Below are 22,621 nucleotides of genomic sequence, written 5' to 3'. Positions count from 1 at the left end.
CACGGAGTGATCCACTTGAGGCTTCTTCTTTCTTCAAATTTTCCAGGACAGATGCATGCGCAGTAGAATTAAATAGCCGGCTCTTTCGTTTCAGTTCGGAATTTCGCTCTATTGCACATGCACAGCCGGGAGAAAAAAGAAGAAGCTGGGAAACGATTGCTCCATGGTGCTCGCTGGAGTAACCCTGGGCAGGTGAAAATTTGTCCTGATAGGTGCACTGGCCCGGGGTTTCAGGTAAGTAAATACAATCACTTGGGTGTGCCTAACATTTGGCACCTAAGGAGGTTATTTATTAAAGTCTGAATGCCAAAAACTTGAAAAATTTGAGATTATTTTTTTTAAAAATTTTGAGTGTTAAAAAGAAAAACTCAAGTTTTTTGGAATTTATTAAACCTTGAGGGTGTTAAAACTCCCAATAAAAAAAGTACTCCAACCCAGACCTGCCGAGTTCATGTACAGTAAAAGACAATGGGAGAAGTCCCGAATATATTGTACGATTCAAATTTTTTCTCGATTTCTTCAAGTTTTTTCGGAAAAATGTATTGATAAATAAGGGGGAAAAACCTGCGCGGATTTGGTTGGAGCAGCTTTCATAAAATAAGATATTTTCGGCTTTTGATAAGTAACTCCCTAAAAGTAAACTTAAAATAAGGTACCTAATTCATTGTAAACCAACATTGTAAGCCCATGAAGTTAAATACCACAGTTAATTTGGATGAAAAGGGGTTCACACATTAAGCTTATGTGAAAAGGGCAAATATATGCATTTGGCATATAACTATCTGGGTTTACCTCACATTCCAGTTCTTTAGCAGAACAGGACTCCCCACTGTCGTCCTCGCTGTCTGTTTCCGAATCACCTTCGAGACTGTTGGAACACGCATATGGACACGTGTCTTGCGGTTTCTCCTGAACGCATTCCTCCAGCACGAGTTGGGAGTTGCTGGCACAGTCTTCACTGGAGAGGGTGTTGATGAAGGGGCAAGAGACAGAGTTCAGAGTTGTAAAAGTCCTCTCCCCGCCTTCACTGATGGTGATGTTCAGCCATGGACATTCTTGCCTTTTTTCCCCGCTGATTTCCTCACGTGACTCTTTATTAGGCACCATTTCTATTTCCGGTTGGCACTGAAATTCACCGTTGTAAATATCAGACCAAAAGCCTTTTGCAAGATGTTCCGCTACCTCCCTTTCGACATTGCTACGTTCCTCAGGGATACACAAATCGGATCCTGTTCCCTGCTTGGAGTTGGATAAATCAGCCCTCGGACTGACATGTTGTTCACTGCCTGACTTCTCGGGCAGAGCGTCTATAGTGGGGTCATGCACCTCGTTGTAATTTAAGTTTCCATAGGGCGGATATGAACATTGAAATGATGCAGAGTTCAAATCCTCCTGTCCCAGAAGAAAACAAGGAGGGAACCCAGCTTTACTGTTTGTCTTTTCATCACAAGGTTGGTTGAGGTATGTAACATTGATGTCCTGCGGATTTACATCATTGCTTTCCATTTCTAGAGGTTGACTTTGGGGCAAGATGACATTTTCCGAAGCATCACTTGACTGGACAGACAATGGGCTTGGAGTATCCTGATTGCTGGAGCATGTGCTTATTGATCGAACCCGGTCACTCTTAAAGGCTTTTTGAAACTTCCTGTATTTTGGGCAGAGGGCAGAACTGTCGGGATCATTCTCCCGACCAAAGCAGGATGTCTCACAGGGTTTCTTCGGACTCTCGGAAACTGTGGATATGTTTTCAATCTCAACTGCGCATTTGATTTTTGAGGGGAGCTCCGCTGCCCTCCAAAGTTCCTCGACTTCATTTATTTCAATGTCGGTGCTAGAGTCAGGCTGGCGCTGAGCATTTGCCTTGGGGCAAAACGACTTACAGCATTTCTTTCGGGGGCATTCTTGAAGGTCGGCTTTGACGTCTAGATATTTTAATTTGAGAAATTCAAAACAGGCTTCTTCTATGTCGTGGACATCCAAAATCTTTGCACATTCTTGGATTTCTAACAGGTTGTCTTTGTTGACAAGGAGTTTGGAAGTATAAGCAAACTGCAATAATGGAACAAAGCCTTTCACGGTTACCTAAAAGAGAAAAGGATATTTTAAGAAATATATTTATATATATATATATATATATCTATATATATATCTATATATATATATCTATATATATATAGATATATATATCTATATATATATATCTATATATATATATCTATATATATATATATATCTATATAGATATATATATATCTATATATATATCTATATAGATATATATATATCTATATATATATATCTATATATCTATATATCTATATATATATATCTATATATCTATATATATATATCTATATATATATATCTATATATATATATCTATATATATATATCTATATATATATATCTATATATATATATATATATATATATATATATATATATATATATATATATATATATATATACACACACACACATACACATTATAATCAAATAATCCAACTTTTAAAAAATGATTTCCTTTTTCTCTGTAATACTAAAACAGTACCTTATACTTGATCCCAACTAAGATATAATTAATCCTTATTGGAGGCAAACCCAGTTTGTTTAATGTTTACATGATTGTCTAGTAATCTTAAAGTATGAAGATCAAATTACCGAAAGAGCAGTTATCTGGAAAGCCCCAGGTCCCGAGCATTCTGGATAATAGGTCCCATACCTGTACTACTAACCTGGAACCCTTGGTTGGTGCTTGCTTTCTATGGTATTTCCTAATGATACCATGCATGCGCACAGTATCAGTGGGAATGCCCTGTACAATACTGCGTATGACTTGGTTTTCACAGGGAAAATTTGGGAAATTCAGTAATGATTATTGCAGTGTCTACGTGGTAATTATCAAGGCTAGCGATTATATTCATTGGGCGATGCCCAACAAATTCTCACCCCACCCTGTGAATTACACTTGTCCTTTAAGGCATAAGGTTATATACAAGTATGGGACCTGTTGTAATTTAATCTATACAGGCTGGAGTGACTGGATGTCTAACAGAACAGAACACAACTTCCTGCTTTGTAGCTCTCTAACTCTCAGTTAGTCAACGACTTAAACGAAACGACAAGGAAAGTTTAACTAAAGAAGTAGCTAAAAATGTTGTACATTATGTTTTATGCTTCTGTTCCAGCCCAAGGCAACCACAGCCCTTTAGCAGTAAAGATCTGTGTCTCCAAAGATGCCCCAGTAGCTCCTCGTCTTCTTTTCTGCTGATTCACTGCACATGCTCTGTGCTGCTGTCACTTACTGAGCTTAGGGATCGACTCAAAATATACAGTACACATAAAATATAAATGTCACAATATAAGGCTGATTAGTAATTAATACAGATAATAACTACATGGCAGCACAGAAACCAGTGCAATTAGCATCAGAATTTAATCACCTCTGTAGCATCAGCTTATATAACAAACAAACCTCATTTTCTGCTTGATAATTTGCGACAACCCCTAAGCTTAGCTTCTCAACAGCTGCTCAGAGCCCACTGAGCATGTGAGTGATCATTGCTGCTATTGACAAGCTGACACTTTAGGCTGGTGCAATAAGTTCAGTATATAAAATATGCCATTTTTAGCCCTATTCACTTTAAGGGTTTAGTTTTTCTTTAAAGGGGGGGCCACATGGGACATAACTGTTCAGTGAGTCCGAAATTGAAACTCAGCATTCAGCTCAGATTCAAAAGCAACAGTTACGACCCATGTGGCCCTCCTCAAGTCTCTGATTGGTTACTGCCTGGTAACAAATCAATGGAAACCAAGGGAGCTATTAAACAGGAAGTAGTGTTCTGGCTATTATGTTAGATATCCAGTCACTCCAGCCTTTATCCATTACATTTTTGCCTGACTATAACTATATTAGAAACATTTTTTATTTTGCACAGCCTATCTATTTACCCACTTTTTATTTTTACACTGAACTGTTCCCTTAATACACTCCAGCCTTTATACATTACAGTTTTGGCTAACTAACTATATTACAAACATTTTTTATTTTGCAAAAAGCTTGTGTATATACCATATTACTGTAACTGGCAATGGACGAAAAAAAAAAAAAAAATCATATATATATATATATATATATATATATATATATATATATATATATATATATATATATATATATATATATATATATAAAAAACCCTCATATGACAAAAGGCAGCATTTGTTCTTGTCGTCCTTTGCACTATGTTTTATCAGGGGAAGGAAGATCGATAGAAGAATTAAGTGCAGAAATGTGCCTCGTAGAAGCCATTCTCACCTCTTCAGGCAACGTAATGATAAAATCGGCATCACACGGATGAACAAGCCGTGATAAGAAAAAGTCACTGCAGGCAGCGAGCACAGTCCGATGAGCCAAGAATCGCTGATCTTCCACAACAATGGTCACATCACAAAGGACTCCCTGATCTCTCTGGCTGCTGAGCCGATGCAGAACATTGCTGCTGTGCACCGAAGACTCGTAGGCAAAGGCCGCATCATTCTTCTCATTATAAGACATTCTGGGCTGCAGATCATGCCTCTATGTATCACTGCGGCTAAAAGAGAAGCACAGGCAAAGAAGTGTTACTATACGGGTGGGACAATAACACTAGAAGGGGGAAATTTTATATATATATATATATATATATATATATATATATATATATATATATATATATATATATATATATATATATATATTTATTACACAAAAGCCATGAATATCTTGTAAATTATATCCTTATAAACAGTTACCTCAGAGTTCCATGACCTGTATAAAAATTTATATGGTCACGTAACTCCTTGGTAACTTATAATATCCTTATCATTTACAAGAGGGTTACTTTATTCACTATAGAGAGAGAGAGAGAGACTTTCAGCTTTAATTCAGTGGGTTGAACAAAACGATTGCAGAAAAATGTGAGGAACTAAAGCCTTTTTTTTTTTTAACACAATCACTTAATTTCAGGGGCTCAAAAGCAATTGGACACTGACTCAAAGGCTATTTCATGGGCAGCTGTGGGCAATTCCTTCGTTATGTCATTATCAATGAAGCAGATAAAAGCCCTGGAGTGGATTTGAGGGGGGGGGTGTTTGTATGTGGAAGATTTTGCTGTGAACAAACAACATGGGGTCAAAGGAGCTCTCCATGCAGGTGAAACAAGCCATCCGCAAGCTGCAAAAACAGAAAAAAACCCATCCGAGAAATTGCTACAATATTAGGAGTAGCAAAATCGACAGTTTGGTACATCCTGAGACAGTAAGAAAAAGCACTGGTGAACTCAGCAACACAAAAAGACCTGGACGTCCACGGAAGACACCAGTGGTGGATGATCGCAGAATCGTTTCCACGGTAGAAACCCCTTCACAACAGCCTTCTCCTTTAAGACATCGAGACATTTTGTGCCTTAAGCTACCAAAAAATGCCTTACCCTTTAAATAAAACAGGGATTGTTTGTCCATATATTGCAATATATTTAAGCTGGCCAACTACGTCACAGTCATCCCATATCTGGCCAGTCCTATGCTTAACTTTCATCTGATTCATTAAGAATTCAATTGCTTCATTATACATTTTACAAAGGGACTAAGTTTTACCTGCAACTTACTTGCTGCTTTCAAAGTAAAACTCCCAAACTTGGCTGCCCTTTTATTAGACACCAGTGGGATCACCCGACTATAGCTGGGAGGGGTGGGAGCTACAACATAGAGCTGGTCACTGCTCCTGTATAAACTATAACAAACAAGGGAAAGTTGTGCTCACCACTAATTTTAAAAAACATTAAGCGGGGGTGCAATGAGGCTGTGACCACAAAATTTACATATAGACAAATACAAGAGGTTCTCTGCACTCAACACATTATCAATATATTAAGGAAATTGAAACATTTTGTGCCTTAAGCTACTTATAATGCCTTATATATCCTGATGACGATCCCCTGTGGACAGAAATGCATAGATGTAACTATGGACAAATAACGTTTTTTCTATTATATTGTCTAAACCTGATGACTTGCCATGAGTGCTTTCTCTAATGGAACTGTAAGATAATTGGTGAGCACCCAGCCTATGATGGAAGACATGGTGAGTGCCAATAAGAGTATATAAAGTGTAATTTCTCCTGCCCCCGGGTTTCATTTCTCCTGCCCTCGGCCCCCAGGTGTCATTTCTCCTGCCCCTGGGTGTCATTTCTCCTTCCCTCAGACCCCGGGTGTGTTTCTTCTCCCCTCGGCTCCCGGGTGTCATTTCTACTGCTACTGGTCCCCGGGTGTCATTTCTCCTGCTCTCGGCCGCCGGGTGTCATTTCTCCTGCCCTTGGCCCCCCGGTTGTCATTTCTCCTGCTACTGGTCCCCAGGTGTCATTCCTCCTGTTCTCGGCCCCTGGGTGACATTTCTCCTGCCCTCGGCCCCCGGATGTAATTTCTTCTGCGCTCGGTCCCCGAATGTCCTTTTTCCTGCCCTCAGCCCCCGGATGTCATTTCTCCTGTCCTCGGGTATCAATTCTTCTGCTATTGTTCCCTGGGTGTCATTTCTTCTGCTTTCGGTCCCTGGGTGTCATTTCTCCTGCTCTCGGCCCTCAGGTGTCATTTCTCCTGCTCTCGGCCCCTGGCTATCATTTCTCCTGCCCTAGGGTATCATTTCTTCTGCTACTGGTCCACGGGTGTCATTTCTTCTGCTCTCGGCCCCTGGGTGTCATTTCTCCTGCTCTCCGCCCCCCGGTGTCATTTCTCCTGCCCTCGGCCCCTGGGTGTCATTTCTCCTGCTACTGGTCCCGGGGTGTCATTCTTCCTGCTCTCGGCCCCTGGGTGTCATTTCTCCTGCTCTTTGCCCCTGGGTGTCATTTCTCCTGCTCTCGGCCCCTGGGTGTCATTTCTCCTGCTCTTTGCCCCTGGGTGTCATTTCTCCTGCTCTCGGCCCCTGGGTGTCATTTCTCCTGCTACTGGTCCCGGGGTGTCATTCCTCCTGCTCTCGGCCCCTGGGCCTCATTTCTCCTGCCGTCGGCCACCGGGTGTCATTTCTCCTGCTCTCGGCCCCGGGTGTCATTTCTCCTGCTCTCGGCCCCCGAGTGTCATTTCTCCTGCTCTCAGCCCCGGGTGTCATTTCTCCTGCCCTCGGCCCCGGGTGTCATTTCTCCTGCCCTCGGCCCCGGGTGTCATTTCTCCTGCCCTCGGCCCCGGGTGTCATTTCTCCTGCCCTCGGCCCCGGGTGTCATTTCTCCTGCCCTCGGCCCCGGGTGTCATTTCTCCTGCCCTCGGCCCCGGGTGTCATTTCTCCTGCCCTCGGCCCCGGGTGTCATTTCTCCTGCCCTCGGCCCCGGGTGTCATTTCTCCTGCCCTCGGCCCCGGGTGTCATTTCTCCTGCCCTCGGCCCCGGGTGTCATTTCTCCTGCCCTCGGCCCCTGGGTGTCATTACATCCACATTCCCTTTGCCTAACCATCAGTAAATGAGTCAGCACTTCCACACGCAAGACTCAGTGTTACAAAGATAAAAGCCTTGTAGTATATCACCACTTATTCTCCAATTTATAAGAGAATTGTCTATATGCAATAAACCGAGTTTCAAAAAAAATATATATCTTGCAAATTCTTTTTTTTCCCTCCTTTAGATGAACAAAAGAAAAAAAATGCCCAAAGACTTTTACTGGATAAAAGAAAGACGAGTTTTGTTAATTGAGCTGTAAAATTCCTTTTCCGCGTCGCTGCTGTTATACAGAAGGTGCTGCCGTACACGCGTGCACTAAATTACACACAAACACACAGAACCTTCTCAGCCTCAGGGACAAAGTTCACTCTAGTGGCACATGAATATTAAGTGACCTTGTGCTGCTTGATGATCTGCAAATACAAATACCAGCAGCTTCAGCACACAGAATAAATGCACAGGGAGTTTGCAATTGATCCTCAGCATTCAGCTCAGATTCAAAAGCAACAGTTATGATCCATGTGCCCCTCCCTCAAGTCTCCGATTGGTTACTGCCTGGTAACAAATCAGTGGAAACCAAGAGAGCTGAAAAGCAGGAAGTAGTGTTCTGACTATTATGTTACACATCCAGTCACTCCAGCCTTTATACATTACATTTATGGCTAACTAACTATATTAGATACATTTTTTATTGTGCACATACAATCTATTTACCCAGTTTTAATTTTTACACTGAACATTCCTTTAAATGAGCTACTAGTATGATGTAGAGAGTGGTATCCTGAGACAATTTGCAGTTGGTTTTCATTTTATATTATTTGTGGTTTATGAGTTATTTCGCTTTTTTATTCAGCAGCTCTCCAGTTTGCAATTTTAGCAATCTGGCTGCTAGGGTCCAAATTACCCTAGCAAACATGCACGGATTAGGAATAGAAAAGGCCTGAATAGAAAGAGGAGTAATTAAAAGTAGCAATAACAATACATTTGTAGCCTTACAAAGCATTTGTTTTGTTTTTTTTTAGATGGGGTCAGTGACCCCTATTTGAAAGCTGGAAAGAAGAAGGCGAATACTTCAAAAAAGGAAGACCAATTGAAAATTTGGTCATTTTTTTTTAAACTTGATAGACTATTTTTCAGCCTCAACTACTATGTCCAATACTAATTATAGCAGTGAATTAATTAGTACAGCCTAAGCCCTGTCTAGACTGTTATGTATGCAAAGCCCCCCCCCCTACAGGTGGGACTGAGACATTACACAAGCCCTTGCTTACAGGCTATGGAAGAGAAACGGGAGTGATCCATACCGCTGCAAGGTGAAGGTGAAAAAAGCGCTATATTAAATTCTGGGGGAATCGCTGTATAACAGGCAAAAAACATGCTTTCGCTGACTAGGACCAATATGGCCGCTCCCTTGCCTGTTATTTATATAGCACAGATACATTGTTCTGCAGCACTTTAGAGATTATACATCATCCCCGTCAGATCCTGTTTCAGTGGAGTTTACAATCTAAGGTCCCCTATCGCATTTAATCTCTTCAGGAGTCAGATAACCTGTATGTTTTAAGAGCAACTTTGCATATAAATAAGGGCAGAATATGTCTGGATTGTATTCACCACGGATGCTGATCGATAAACAGTTGGCTGAAAGATTCCGGAGTCCGAACAATAAAAGAAACGCCAGGTGAGAGCACTGTGCTGAAACAAATCCATGTAACACTGTGGCTCTATGCCCTAGCTTTAAAGGAGAAATAAATCCTAAAAATTAATATGGCTAAAAATGCCATATTTTATATGCTAAATTTATTGCACCAGCCTAAAGTTTCAGCTTGTCAATAGCAGCAATGATCCAGGACTTCAAACTTGTCACAGGGGGTCACCATCTTGGAAAGTGTCTGTGACACTCACATGCTCAGTGGGCTCTGAGCAGCTGTTGAGAAGCTAAGCTTAGGGCTCGTCACTAATTATCCAGCAGAAAATGAGGTTGGTCTTTAATATAAGCTGATGCTACAGGGCTGATTATTAAATTCTGATGCTAATTGCACTGGTTTCTGTGCTGCCATTTAGTAATTATCTGTATGAATTACTAATCAGCCTTATATTGTGACATTTCTATTCTATGTGTACTGTATATTGTGAGTGGGTCCCTAAGCTCAGTAAGTGACAGCAGCACAGAGCATGTGCAGTGAATCAGCAGAAAAGAAGATGGGGAGCTACTGGGGCATCTTTGGAGACACAGATCTTTACTGCTAAAGGGCTGTGGTTGCCTTGGGCTGGTACAGAAGCAAAAAACATAAGGTACAACATTTCTAGCTACCTCTTTAGTTAGGCTTTAATTCTCCTTTAATAAAGGGCAATAAGACAGGGCCCTTAGCCAATAACCATAAACAGAGTCGCTGAAAAGCAATAAGTTCTATCATAAAGCCATATAAGTACTGGTATGTAGCTCCAATTTTTTGTGGGTAAAAGCTTATGCCTATGCAAACCTCAGGCATGAAACGCGTCAGGCTTACACATGTCCAAATAAAGATTTTTTTACTTTCATAAAACTTTCTTGGCTACTGCTTTACTACAGGATGACCTCTTACTACATTTGAATTCTTTGTATTTTCCCAATAAGCTCAATCCCTAAAGAACAATTCCATCTCTCACAACATCCCGCGTGTCGGCATACACAGCTGCTACATTCCAAGTCAGCGTGCTCTATACCTCCCAAAATTTTGGAAATAGAAAGAGGGACAAAAACACCACGCCCATTTTTGCTAATGAAGGTGAATTGCCCTTTAAGCTGCAAGTCACAGTTTCCCCAAGAGACCTGCTTATCTTAAATTGTTACAGTTGTTTCTTTGCTTATCTTAAATTGTTACAAATGTATCCAAGTGCATCTGCCACTTATTCTGGGCTCTCTGCCAAAAGCCAACTTTAGAAACTTTGTATCTTTTTCTGCCTATTCAGTGCAGGAGATCAAAGAGAAAGTTGGGATAAACTAACAATCCAGGTCTGAAGGTTGAGCTGTCAAAATCGGGACTGCCCCGTGAAAAAAACGGGACAGTTGGGAGGGATGGTGCTGTACAAGAGCAGGGCAAACCTTCAAATACGTTCGTTTTTTACTCCTTTGGTGTTTGTTAAACAAATAAGCCGACACAAACAGATTTGCATGACAAGAAGAACATCTGTATGTGTAAACTCTTAGGCACCACTAGATGTCATCACAATAATAAGGGAACTAGGATTTAAGACACACATATTATCTGACTTATTTTCACATGGGAATAAACCCCCGGGAATTGTCTCCAATAACACGTGTGACACTGGTTATAGTCACATAATGCAGCTGTAGAGATAAAGACCTTCACGTTCCATAACTGAAAGCAAACTCTGAATCTTCTCAGACTATGCTCGGTGTTTTTGTCTGTTTTTTTTTCCCCATAGGAAAAGGGAAAGTGCCAGAAAACTTAATTTCTCCCATTACCTTAAATGGGTTGTTCACCTGTAAATTAACTTTGAGTATGATATTCTGAAACAATTTGCACTTGGTTTTCATTTTTTATTATTTGTGGTTTTTAAATTATTTAGCAGCTCTCCAGTTTGCAGTTTCAGTAGTCTGGTTGCTAGGGTCCAAATTACCCCAGCAACCATGCATTGATTTGAATAAGAGACTGGAATATGAAAAGGAGAGGCCTGAATAGAAAGATGAGTACTAAAAGGTAGCATTAACAAAACATTTGTAAGCTTACAGAGCATTTATTTTTCGATGGGGTCAGTGACCCCCCATTGGAAAAACGGAAAGGGTCAGAAGAAGAAGACAAATAATTTATAAGCTATAAAAAATAAATAATGAAGACCAATTGAAAAGTTGATTAGAATTGACCATTCCATTACATACTTAAAGGACCAGTAACATAAAAAAAAATTAAAAAATTTGTTTCTACTTAAAGGGGATCCGTCACCCAAAACAATTATTTCAAATCCTATTTTATCCTGTTAGTCAAGCAAAATCAACTTTACTTACACTGTATAAATTAGCTGAATCTTGTTTCCATCAGTCTGGGAATTCATAATTATAACAAGCAGGCAGGAGCCATTTTGTGGACACTGTTATTAAGACAAGTCTTGTATCATCTCAGAATCTTGTTTGTGCACCAGAATGGGGGACCTGATGTCCATCCCCATGCCCTGGCTACACAATTAAATGGTTAAGAGAACTGGGGGAATGTGAGGAGAGCAGTGACATCTAGGAAGTGCTGAATGGAAAGTGAAAGAGAATCGGTAAGTTATTTCTTAATAAAGACTTTGCAAATTTAAAGTTAAGTGTCTGGTTCTTTTTTTCGTTAAGTAGAAACAATTTTTTTTAAAAAATTATGTTACTGGTCCTTTAAAGTTAGGTGAACTTTGCAAATGTATTTTCTAATGAAAGTAGTACTGTATTTTTGTACACCTAAAACTTACAGGATCCACCTAAAAGCATAAACATGTGACCTCCATGCAACATGCGAGGAACGATAGCCTTGGTATGCGACTGTAAGACAGACTAGGTCGGAAGCAGGAATGCCGGAGTAATCACGTAGTCACGTAGTCAGTATCACCCCCTCCATGCAGCCCCCCTCCATGCAGCAGTTGGGTGTCAGATATTCATTGACAGTTAGATCCAATATATCTTATTGGGAGGCTCCCTTTCCTATCAGATGAATTAGACTTCATTTTAATAACGGATTCCAGTACAAACAAAATAACTGCCTTTTGAACAAATTCTGCATGTAGAGAGACATGGGGGCACATTTACTAAGCTCGAGTGAAGGATTCGAATATAAAAAACTTTGAATTTCAAAGGTTTTTTTTGGGTACTTCGTCCATAGAATAGGCTACTTCGACTACGACGCAAACGATTCGAACCAAAATCAGTCGACTATTCGACCATTCGATAGTCGAGTACTGTCTCTTTAAAAAAAACTTTGACTACATACTTCGCCTACCGAGCTACAATGTTAGCCTATAGGGACCTTCCCCATAAGTTTTCTAAGCTATTTCTGATCGAAGAAAAATCATTCGATCGATGGATAAAAATCCTTCGAATCGTTCGATCGGTGGATTAAAATCCTTCGATCCGAAGGATTTAATCGTTCGATCGAACGATTTTTACTTTGATCGAAGTATTTGCGGTAAATCCTTCGGCTTCGATATTAGAAGTCGAAGGATTTTACTTCGAGGGTCGAATATCGAGGGTTAATTAACCTGATGCTGGGCACTGATGCTGAGAGAGGAATAGGGAGGATTAGCTTGATTATTTCAGAATCAGTATAAAATATTTAATTGAATATATTTGGAAAGTTTTTTTATTTCTGTGTGCTGAAGCTTACAGCCATATGAAAAAGTTTGGGAACCCCTCTTAATTCTTTGGAGTTTTCTTTATCATTGGCTGAGCTTTCAAAGTAGCAACTTATTTTTAATATATAACATGCCTTATGGAAACAGTAGTATTTCAGCAGTGACATAAAGTTTAATGGATTAACAGAAAATATGCAATATGGATCATAACAAAATTAGACAGGTGCATAAATTTGGGCACCCCAACAGAGATATTACATCAATACTTAGTTGAGCTCCTTTTGCAAATGTAACAGCACACCTCCTATAGCCTTTGATGAGTGTCTGGATTCTGGATGGAGGTATTTTTGACCATTCGTCCATACAAAATCTCTCCAGTTCAGTTAAATTTGATAGCTGCCGAGCATGGACAGCCTGATTCAAATCATCCCATAGATTTTCATTCCAAGTCAGGGAATATTGTACTTCTCGCTCTGCGTAAATGACTTTGTAGATTTCAAAGTGTGTTTAGGGTGATTGTCTTGTTGGAATATCCAACCCCTGCGTAATTTCAACTTTGAGACTGGTGCTTGAAGATTATCCTGTAGAATTTGTTGATATTGGGTTGAATTCATCCGACCCTCGACTTTAACAAAGGCCCCAGTCCCTGAACTAGTCACACAGCCCCACAGCATGATGGAACCTCCACCAAATTTGACAGTAGGGAGCAGGTGTTTTTCTTCTGCCATGCAAAGCACTTACACTGTAAGATTTGCTCGTTTGGCAAGGTCTCCAAATAAGAAAATCGTTTCCCCAATATGTCCACCTTCGATGGCCAATATCATGCTAATGTGATTGCTTGGCCCTAGGGCTAAACAATCACATTACAATGAAGGGGATACAAAAAGTTGAGTGAGGACCACATCAATGAGCCCAAGCTTGATCCAATAAAAAAAAAAAATCAAGCCTACCGCATACCTCCCAACTATCCCTTTTTTGGAGGGACAGTCCCTCTTTTGACAGCTCAACCTGCTGTCCCTCATTTGTACTGGAAAGTCCCTATTTTCTCTGCACTGAACAGCCAGAAAAAGAAACAAAGTTTCTAACTTAATTGGCTTTTAGCAGAGAGCCCAGAACAGCTATCAGGTGCAAATAAGATACTGTGTAACAATTTTGAGACACCAAAAAACTGTTTAGATAAGGAGAAATATTTTCAAACTTGCATAACCTGCCAAATTTTGTAAAATGAACATGGTAATTAGGGGGTGTGGCCACAGAAATGGGCGTGGTCAAACATGTCGCTGTGCTACGTGCGAAACAAAATTTTGTCTCTCTTTTTACTTCCAAAATGTTGGGAGGTATGCTACCGGATAGACATCTGGATGTTTAATAGGGAAGCTTCGGATCCAGGATTCGGTTCGGGATTCGGCCTTTTTCAGCACGATTCGGATTCAAACAAATCTTTCTTGAAGGATTCGGGGGTCCGGCTGAATCCAAAATAGTGGATTTGGTGCATCCCTAATGTTTATTGGCCGGATATCGATCGGGGAGGTCTGTTGGAGGGCCCCATACACAGACAGATAAGCTGCCGAATCTGTAGTATAAAGGGATATTGTTTTTCAAAACACATCCGTTAATAGTGCTGCTCCAGCAGAATTCCGCACTGAAATCCATTTTTTAAAAGAGCAAACAGATTTTTTTTATATATTTAATTTTGAAATTTGTAGGGATGCACCGAATGCACTATTTTGGATTCAGCCGAACCCCCGAATCCTTCGCGAAAGATTTGGCCGAATACTGAACCGAATCCTAATTTGGATATGCAAATAAGGGGTGGGAAGGGGAAAAAATTTTTGCTTCCTTGTTTTGTGACAAAAAGTTAAGTGATTTCCCTCCCCACCCCTAATTTGCATATGCAAATTCGGATTCTGATTTAGTTTGGCCGAATACTGCTGAAAAAGGTTGAATCCTAGCCGAATCCTGAATTCGGTGCATCACTAGAAATTTGGCATGGGGCTAGACATATTGTCAGTTTCCCAGCTGCCCCCAGTCATGTGACTTGTGCTCTGATAAACTTCAGTCACTCCTTATAATTGCATTACAATGCTAAACAATCGCATTACAATGAAGGGGATACGAAAAGTTGGAGCAAAGACCACATCAATGAGCTCATGCTTGATCCAAAAATAAAAAAAAAATAAAAAAAATCAAGCCTGATTGATAGACTGCAAAATATTGAAAGTAATAGATAGCACACCAAATTGAAAAAAAATAAATTTATTACAAAAATCATACGGGCTCACCAAATATGATTTCTGATTTTTGTATTGTCTGTTATTTTTCCCTTTTTGTAATAATTTTTTTTTTTTCAATTGGGTGTGCTATCCATTACTTTCAATACTTTGTAGTCTGTTCTGGAGACCCTGATAGGGAGCATCCTATGGATTAGGACCCCGTATTTTACTTTTGAGGTTGTGCCTCTTCTCTCCTATTTTGCCTGCCTGATAGACATCTGGATGTTTATTGGCCGGATAACTTCCCCCACCTATAATCGTTCACTTTCATGGCTGCCCAAATCCAGGCCTCCCAACATTTTGGAAGTAAAATGAGGGACAAAAATTGTATTTGTACGTAGCACAGCAACATTTTAGACCACGCCCTTTATGTGGCCACACCCCATAATTTCCATATTCATTTTGCAGGTTATGCAAGTTTGGAAATAATTCTCCTAATCTAAAATGTTTTTTTGTGTCTCAAAATTGTTACAAAGTATCTTATTTGCACCTGTTACCTGTTCTGTGCTCTCTGCTAAAAGCCAATTAAGTTAGAAACTTTGTTTCTTTTTCTGGCTGTTCATTGCAGAGAAAATAGGGACTTTCCAGTACAAATGAGGGACTGCGGGTTTAGCTGTCAAAAGAGGGACTGTCCCTCTGAAAAAGGGACAGTTGGGAGGTATGCCGAAATCATCTTAGATTGGACATTGCAAGTGCAGTGTGAGTGTTTGTCTGCAATAACATTACATTTGTAGCCTTACAGAGCATTTGTTTTCCAGATGGGGTCAGTGACCCCCATTTGAAAGCTGGAAAGTGTCAGAAGAAGGCAAATCATTTTAAAAACTTTAAAAATTAAATAATAAAGACCAGGTGAAAAGTTGCTTAGAACGGACCATTCTAAAACGAGGGATGCACCGAATCCACTTTTTTGGATTCGGCCGAACCCTTTGCGAAAGATTCGGCCGAATACCGAACCGAATCATATGCAAATTAGGGGTGGGAAGGGGAAAACATTTTTTACTTCCTTGTTTTGTGACAAAAAGTCACGTGATTTCCCTCCCCACCCCTAATTTACATATGCAAATTAGGATTCGGATTTGGTTCATCCAGGCAGAAGGATTCTGCCGAATCCGAATCCTGCTGAAAAAGGCAGAATCCTGGATTCTGTGCATCCCTATCTAAAACATACTAAAAGTTAACTTAAAGGGCTGGTTCTCCTTTGGGATAACTTTTAGTATGTTATAGAATGGCCAAATCTAAGCAACTTTTCAATTGGATTTCATTACTTATTTGTTTTAGTTTTTCTTAACTCTTTGCCTTTTTCTTCTGACTCTTTGCAGTTTTACAAAAGGGGGGTCACTGACCCCTTCTGAAAACAAATGCTCTGTAAGGCTACCAATGTATTTGTATTGCTACTTTTAATTACTCATCGTTCTATTCAGGCCCCTCTCCTATTCACATTCCAGTCTCTTCTTCAAATCAATGCATGGTTGCTGGGGTAAGTTGGACCCTAGCAACCTGATTGCTGAAATTGGCAAACTGGAGAGCTGCTGCATAACAAGCTAAATAACTCAAAAAGCACAAATAATAAAAAATGAAAACCAATTGCAAATGGTCTCAGAATATCCCTCTCTACATCATACTAAAATTGAACTCACCCCTTTTAGCAACACCTTAGCTGGGGGTTTGTAGTTCTGCAACAGCTGGAATGGCTTAGGGCTGGTTTATGCAGGACAGATAGAGAACAGACAGATAGAACAGAGCTGAGAGAGAGAGATAACTGCCTGTGTGTCTAATAGAAGGGGATACTAAACAAACTGAAGCTTTTTGCTGCTCGCAAAGGATTCTGGGGCTTGTAGTCCAACAGAGGAAGAGCCCAGGGCTGGAGGTAACAGCACAGCAGCGTTACAGAAGCAGTGACAATGTTACACAAGTGACAGTCTCCATGGCAATTCCAGACTGACACACGCAGGGGTGAGAAGTCATTGGTGCGCATGGAATTGTGGGCACCCAACATGCTCAGCCTATCAGAACCAATAAAAGCCACTTACGGTTTGGGTGGAATTAGCGGAGCGATCCCATCGGCACATCCCTACAGCTTCCTTGTACCCTGCCCGCTTCCTGGGCTGCCCGAGTTCCTCAGGACTCCCACGGACACGTGACTTAAGGCGACGTCATCCGCCGACAGTGGAGGGGCTGGGACAAACCTGCTCCGGTTCCGCAGCGCGTTACTACAAATCCAAGAACTTCCTTCACCTTCAAATAGCGATGCGGTTTATCCTTACCTTGTCCTCACCCCCCAAACACTTATATTTAGCTTTTAGCTCCTGTTATTGAAGGTCTTCTTTTCCATTATTTCCATTATAGATAGGAACCCTACTCACCAGTCTAAAGAGGTTGTGTGCTTTTAAATTAACTTGTAGTAAAGAGAGGGATATTCTGAGACAATCTGCAACTGACATTCGTTTTTATTATTTGTGGCTTTTGAGTTATTTAGCTTTTTATTCAGCAGCTCTTCAATTTGCAGTTTCAGCAGTCTGGTTGCTAGGGTCCAAATTCCCCTAGCAACCTTGCACTGATTTCAATAAGAGACTGGAATATAAATAGGAGAGGCCTGGATAGAAGGATGAGTATTTAGGGGTCCGACCCTAAAGGTGGCTATACACGGGCCGATAAAAGCTGCCGACAGACCAAGTCGGCAGCTTATTGGCCTGTGTATGGGGGCCCCCAACGGGCTTCCCCGATCGAGATCTGGCCGAAAGTCGGCCAGATCTCGATCGGATGGGATTAAAAATCCCGTCGGATCGCGGGCGCATCTGTTTGTTGATGCGGTCCCGCGATCCGACCGCCCGTTTGCGAATGCTAGGATCCGATCGTTGGGCCCTAGGGCCCACGATCGGATCTGCCCGATATTGCCTGATATTGCCCATGTCGGAGGGAGATCCGCTCGTTTGGCAACATCGCCAAACGAGCAGATCTATCCATGTATGGCCACCTTAACTGAGTGAAACACCACTTGCACCCGACCCTAATCGGGTACAGCAACACCTAACCCTGGGGCAGTAGAAGGTCACAGCCTACCCACGGCTGAGAACATTGTGCGGAGGTTGGTGCAAACTGCGTGTCCCGCAGACTTTGGGCTGGCTCACATCACTACTACACACTGGCTGGCCTGGGACCCATATCTGTTTTTGGGTGGAAAGCTGGTGGGCAGAAGGAAGCGTATGGCCTGAAATCATACGATCAGATCTAGACTGGGAGCCAAAATAGGCCCAGGCATTACAATTACAGAGAGGCCCAATCAGCTCCCGAAATGCTAACTGCTCTCCAGGTCAGGTTAGAGGCGGGTAGGTTAGGTCAGGGTGCTTCTTGGTGACCTGTACATCACTACTAACTATTAACTACTCAATTGTGCTGGAACCAACTCAGCAAGTGGCTCAGCAAGGGAAAACATGTTGCATTGTGGGAAACAAAATGGTGATTTGTGTCCAAAAAATTCCTTTGCACCATTCTGAAATGAGCGTCACATGACTCATTTATCCTGCTTTTCTCAGCCTGGGCATACCAGGGCCTATAAACAATACCAAATGGGCCCCTCCAGACCAAGATGGCAACTTATTGTTCCTCAAGAGGCTCTACCCCACATATAGCTGCCCAGAAATCATGCAGATATCTATGAGGCAGATTGGAATATCCCAGGACTGTGTTGTCGTGGTCCTTGTCCGATGGGTCTCAGTTGGCCCACTCTGTGATCCGATCATTGACTTTTTAGCCCAGAAGGTGGCCAAATCAAGCAGAGTTCAGATATCACCATGAGCAGCTTTACAACACCTTACTGTCCTCCTGGGCCCCTCCGAACATTTTGTGCCCAGATATGTGAAGATTTTACTGATTTATTATTAAAATTAGTGCATTTGCTAGAAGCCCCTTCTGCTACAGGTATTGGATCCGTTATTTGGACACCCATTATCCAGAAAGCTCCAAATTACAAGAAGGCCATCTGCCATAGACTCCATTTGAATCCAACAATTCAAGTTTTTAAAACTGATTTTCTTTTTCTCAGTGATTATAAAACAGTATCCTGTACTTGAAGGGATGGTCCCCTATTCATATTCCAGTCTTATTCAAATCAATGCCTGGTTGCTAGGGTGATGTAGACCTTAACAACCAGATTGCTGAAATTGCAAACTGGAGAGCTAGTGAATAAAAAGCTAAATAACTCAAAAACCACCAACACTAAATAATGAAAACCAATTGCAAATGGTCTCAGAATATCTTACTCATACTATCATACTGCTACATCATACTTAAAGTTAATTTAAAGGTGAACCCCTTTAATCCCAACTAGGATATAATTGATCCTTACCGGAGTCAAAACAATCCTTTTGTGTTTTTTTTTTATTGTTTACATTACATTTTTTTAGCAGACTTACTTATAGTATGTAGATCGAAATTACGGAAATACCCCTTAACCAGAAAAAACCCAGGCCCAAGCATTGTGGATAACAGGTCTGTACCTAAATCCAGACAGAATCACAGAATTCTACCCGATTCGCTGAACAAAGGAATCCAGGAGAGAAATGTGACTCTGTGCTGACTCACACCTCTATTCTAATGAATGATGACTTAGCATTTCCCACTTGTTACACTGCACGATTGTGTAACCCAAGATTTCGACACACCAGCGACAGCGTGTAGAAAGTTCTTATAGGAATGTTAAACACTGAGTTTAACTCACTTTAGGGTAAAGGCACACAATGCTATTTGGGGGAGATTAGTCACCCGGCAACAAAGTGCCTCTTCTTCGTGCGACTAATCTCCCCACAGTGCCTTCCCACCGTCTAGAATCTAAATCGCCGGCACTCGGAGCGCTTTGTTTTCCAAAGTTGCCTCACGAAGAGACTTCGGAAAACGAAGCGATCCCGGTGCCATACCGCCGGCGATTTAGATTCTAGCCACCACAAAGGCTTTTCGGGGAGATTAGTTGCCCTGAAGAAAAGGCGCTTTTATAAAATTATGGGAGTATGTGGGAGTATCTGCTTTGGGCTCATAAAAACTGTAGACGTGTTTTTTGTTGAATGACAGTGCAGGTACATTGTGTACACTTGTGAGGTGGGGATAGGAGTTTGTAATTCACAAATATCAAATCCCAATTTCAAATTTTTGCCACTCTCTGACAAATTTTCTTTTTTTTTTGTTTTAATAAAGGAGAAAACACCCTTACATTTACTATAAAATCTGTGCTCAGGCCCCACCCTCTCCACAACTATATCAAGGATCCCCCCCCCCCAAAACACAACCATGTGTGGCCCCTTGACTCCTTGTCCCATTGGGATCGGAATCCAGGGCCAAGGATAGTCAAGTAGTCAAACATGGTGACCGGTACACATCAAAATGATGATGTGTACAGGCTCTGAACTAGGTTAGGGGTGTTCATTCTACTGTTCCATTGCTTGGGCTGTTCCGTGTTTGGCCACTGGTTGGCTAGGCTTTTATGGTGTCAAACCTCCCTTGATTACTTTGAGTCTTTTTACTTTTACTTAAGGAAGGGTTAGGCTCCCTGAACTTGGCAGGGGCAGAGCCCAGGGTGTAGCAGGGCATGGTCCAAGCTTGTGGATCGTGGCCAGAAATGACCTTCATTCAGTTCACAGGAGGAGTTTATGGAAGTTTATCTTTATAACATGAAAAACTAAAATCTTGTGCAAGGCAGAAGCTGCATACAAAGGGTAAATTAATAGAAAATGGAAGGGCTATACAATGAAGAAGTGCAGCATTTTGCATCAAATAGCAGAGAAGATTGGCACTATTTAAAGTAAATTCAGCGCACATGACTGCAATTGACACGATTATGCACTTACAAGCCATTCAGTTGTGTGTGATTCTGGTACAATATTCAGTGGTTATAGGTGCACTGGGCAAAGAGAGCCCTGTTCTTACTGCCTTGCCAATGACGCATTTTTGATGCATGGCAAATTTGCATCAACCTCATGAACCAAAGAAGGTTCAGCCTGTGCTTGTATAGAGCTACAAAAGTACAGTCAAGTCCACTGTATATGCAGCGTCGGACTGGGGGTCCAGGGCCCACTGGGCCTGCTGCTTTAGGGGCCTCACACCACCCCCGGGTACCCCAGCCGCAAGCTCTCTCTACCCCAAGCCACAACCTCCTTCTTACCCCCCACAAGCCACAACCCCCCCTCTGGCACTAGCCTTGCCACGTGGCTGGTATTTTACCGGCCTGGCTGCTAAAAATGATGCTTGATGCCAATGCTATTAATAGTAAAAAAACAAGAATATAGGATGGTCGGTATTTATTCTGTGGGTTCTGGCAAATGCCAGAGGGGCTGCTATAAGGTCCCATAGAAAGTCAGTATTTAGTGGGCTGGTGGGGGCTGTTTGGGCCTCTGTGTACCTGAAATGCCAGGGCCTATTTTAATTCTCAGTCCGGACCTGGTGGCAACCCTATCTGACCCACCAGCCACAACCCTTCTCTGGCTCCCTGCACTTACCTATCCCTTAGTGTGCGGTTGCGATGGGGGCCAGGGAGGGAGGACAGGACAGAGCCAGGGAGGGAGATAAGGAGAGCAGTGGTGTAGAGGTGGATCTGGGCCGGCGTGGCCCACGAAAGCCGCGGCCCAGTCCAACCCTGTGTATATGGCATATTCATGGGCACTTCTCTGCACCCTAATTAGCACCCAGCTCTATGAATTGAACATATGTGTCTTACTTATTTGCATTTATACAAATACTTACACCAACAAAGTGGCTTGCCTTGCATGAAGTGTGCTCAATAGAATAATATAAAATGGCACCCCTAGTGGTCACTGTTCTGCTGAAATCCATAGACAATGCCAACTTGAGCACCATGCAGAATCGGCTCGTCCGGGAGATGGTACAGCATTTATAATGCATTATATAGAAAAGTATAAAGCACAGGGATTTTAGCATCTGTAGCTTTGGTTGCCCTTTACAATCACTCTATCCGCCACTTATTACTGTAGATACCGTTCCTCTGTGCAGGATATCATTTGTATGAAGTTATAGAATGCACAAAATATGGTTCTTTTGCAGTACAACTCCCAGCACCCTTGCATGATTAAATGAAAGCCAGTACAATGTAAGTAAATAATACATATTAGCAGATACACCCCCTATTCATCAAACGCAGTCTCACACTGTCACCCCAATGTTTTCCTACCTTATAACCTCCTTTGTGACGTTGGACTGAGCACTCGTGCCTATATCCCAAATTTCTATCTCTTCCTCTCTCACTACACACAGTTTTGTGCCAAAAAAAACCTACATTCTTGCAAAAGAGCAAATATAGCAAAGTGAGTGATAAGGAGCACATCAGAGCGCCGTCCCATTGGTCTTTTATTCTATATCTCTGCCGTGCATGTCAGCTGACTGGAGTCGCACCCCTCCTACTGTGCTTCCGACTGTGGAAAACGTCACTTTTTTTTAACAGAAAAACTATATTTTAAGCTACATTAAGAGGAAGTTAACCTATTTCATGATAAAACAATTCTATGCAATTCTATGTTAAATTCCAACCCCCCAAATATGCAATATAATTTATCATAGGA

At 41.5% G+C, this 22,621-nt stretch overlaps 1 protein-coding gene across 3 annotated transcripts in view; it reads right to left on the bottom strand.

Moving 5' to 3' along the window:
• The window catches only part of bach1.S (BTB and CNC homology 1, basic leucine zipper transcription factor 1 S homeolog), a 28,356-nt gene extending 5,994 nt beyond the window's left edge, over positions 1 to 22,362 (bottom strand). The window contains exons 1-4 of one of the 3 annotated variants that reach the window (XM_041583388.1): positions 22,234 to 22,362; positions 17,090 to 17,269; positions 4,322 to 4,598; positions 793 to 2,085 (exon numbers count right to left, since the gene is read on the bottom strand). In XM_041583388.1, coding sequence (XP_041439322.1) covers positions 793 to 2,085; positions 4,322 to 4,561 — 1,533 coding nt within the window. In that variant the 5' untranslated portion in view covers positions 4,562 to 4,598; positions 17,090 to 17,269; positions 22,234 to 22,362. Of the gene's footprint in view, positions 1 to 792; positions 2,086 to 4,321; positions 4,599 to 16,696; positions 17,023 to 17,089; positions 17,270 to 22,233 lie in introns of those variants that run through there. The other 2 variants (XM_041583389.1, XM_041583390.1) reach the window with 2 other exon arrangements.
• Positions 22,363 to 22,621: the final 259 nt, after the last annotated feature.

This window comes from Xenopus laevis, chromosome 2S (genome assembly GCF_017654675.1).
Source record: "Xenopus laevis strain J_2021 chromosome 2S, Xenopus_laevis_v10.1, whole genome shotgun sequence".
Classification (NCBI taxonomy): Eukaryota; Metazoa; Chordata; class Amphibia; order Anura; family Pipidae; genus Xenopus; species Xenopus laevis.
The sequence above is the reverse complement of the archived record's forward strand: the minus strand, read 5'-3'. Positions and strand labels throughout refer to the sequence as shown.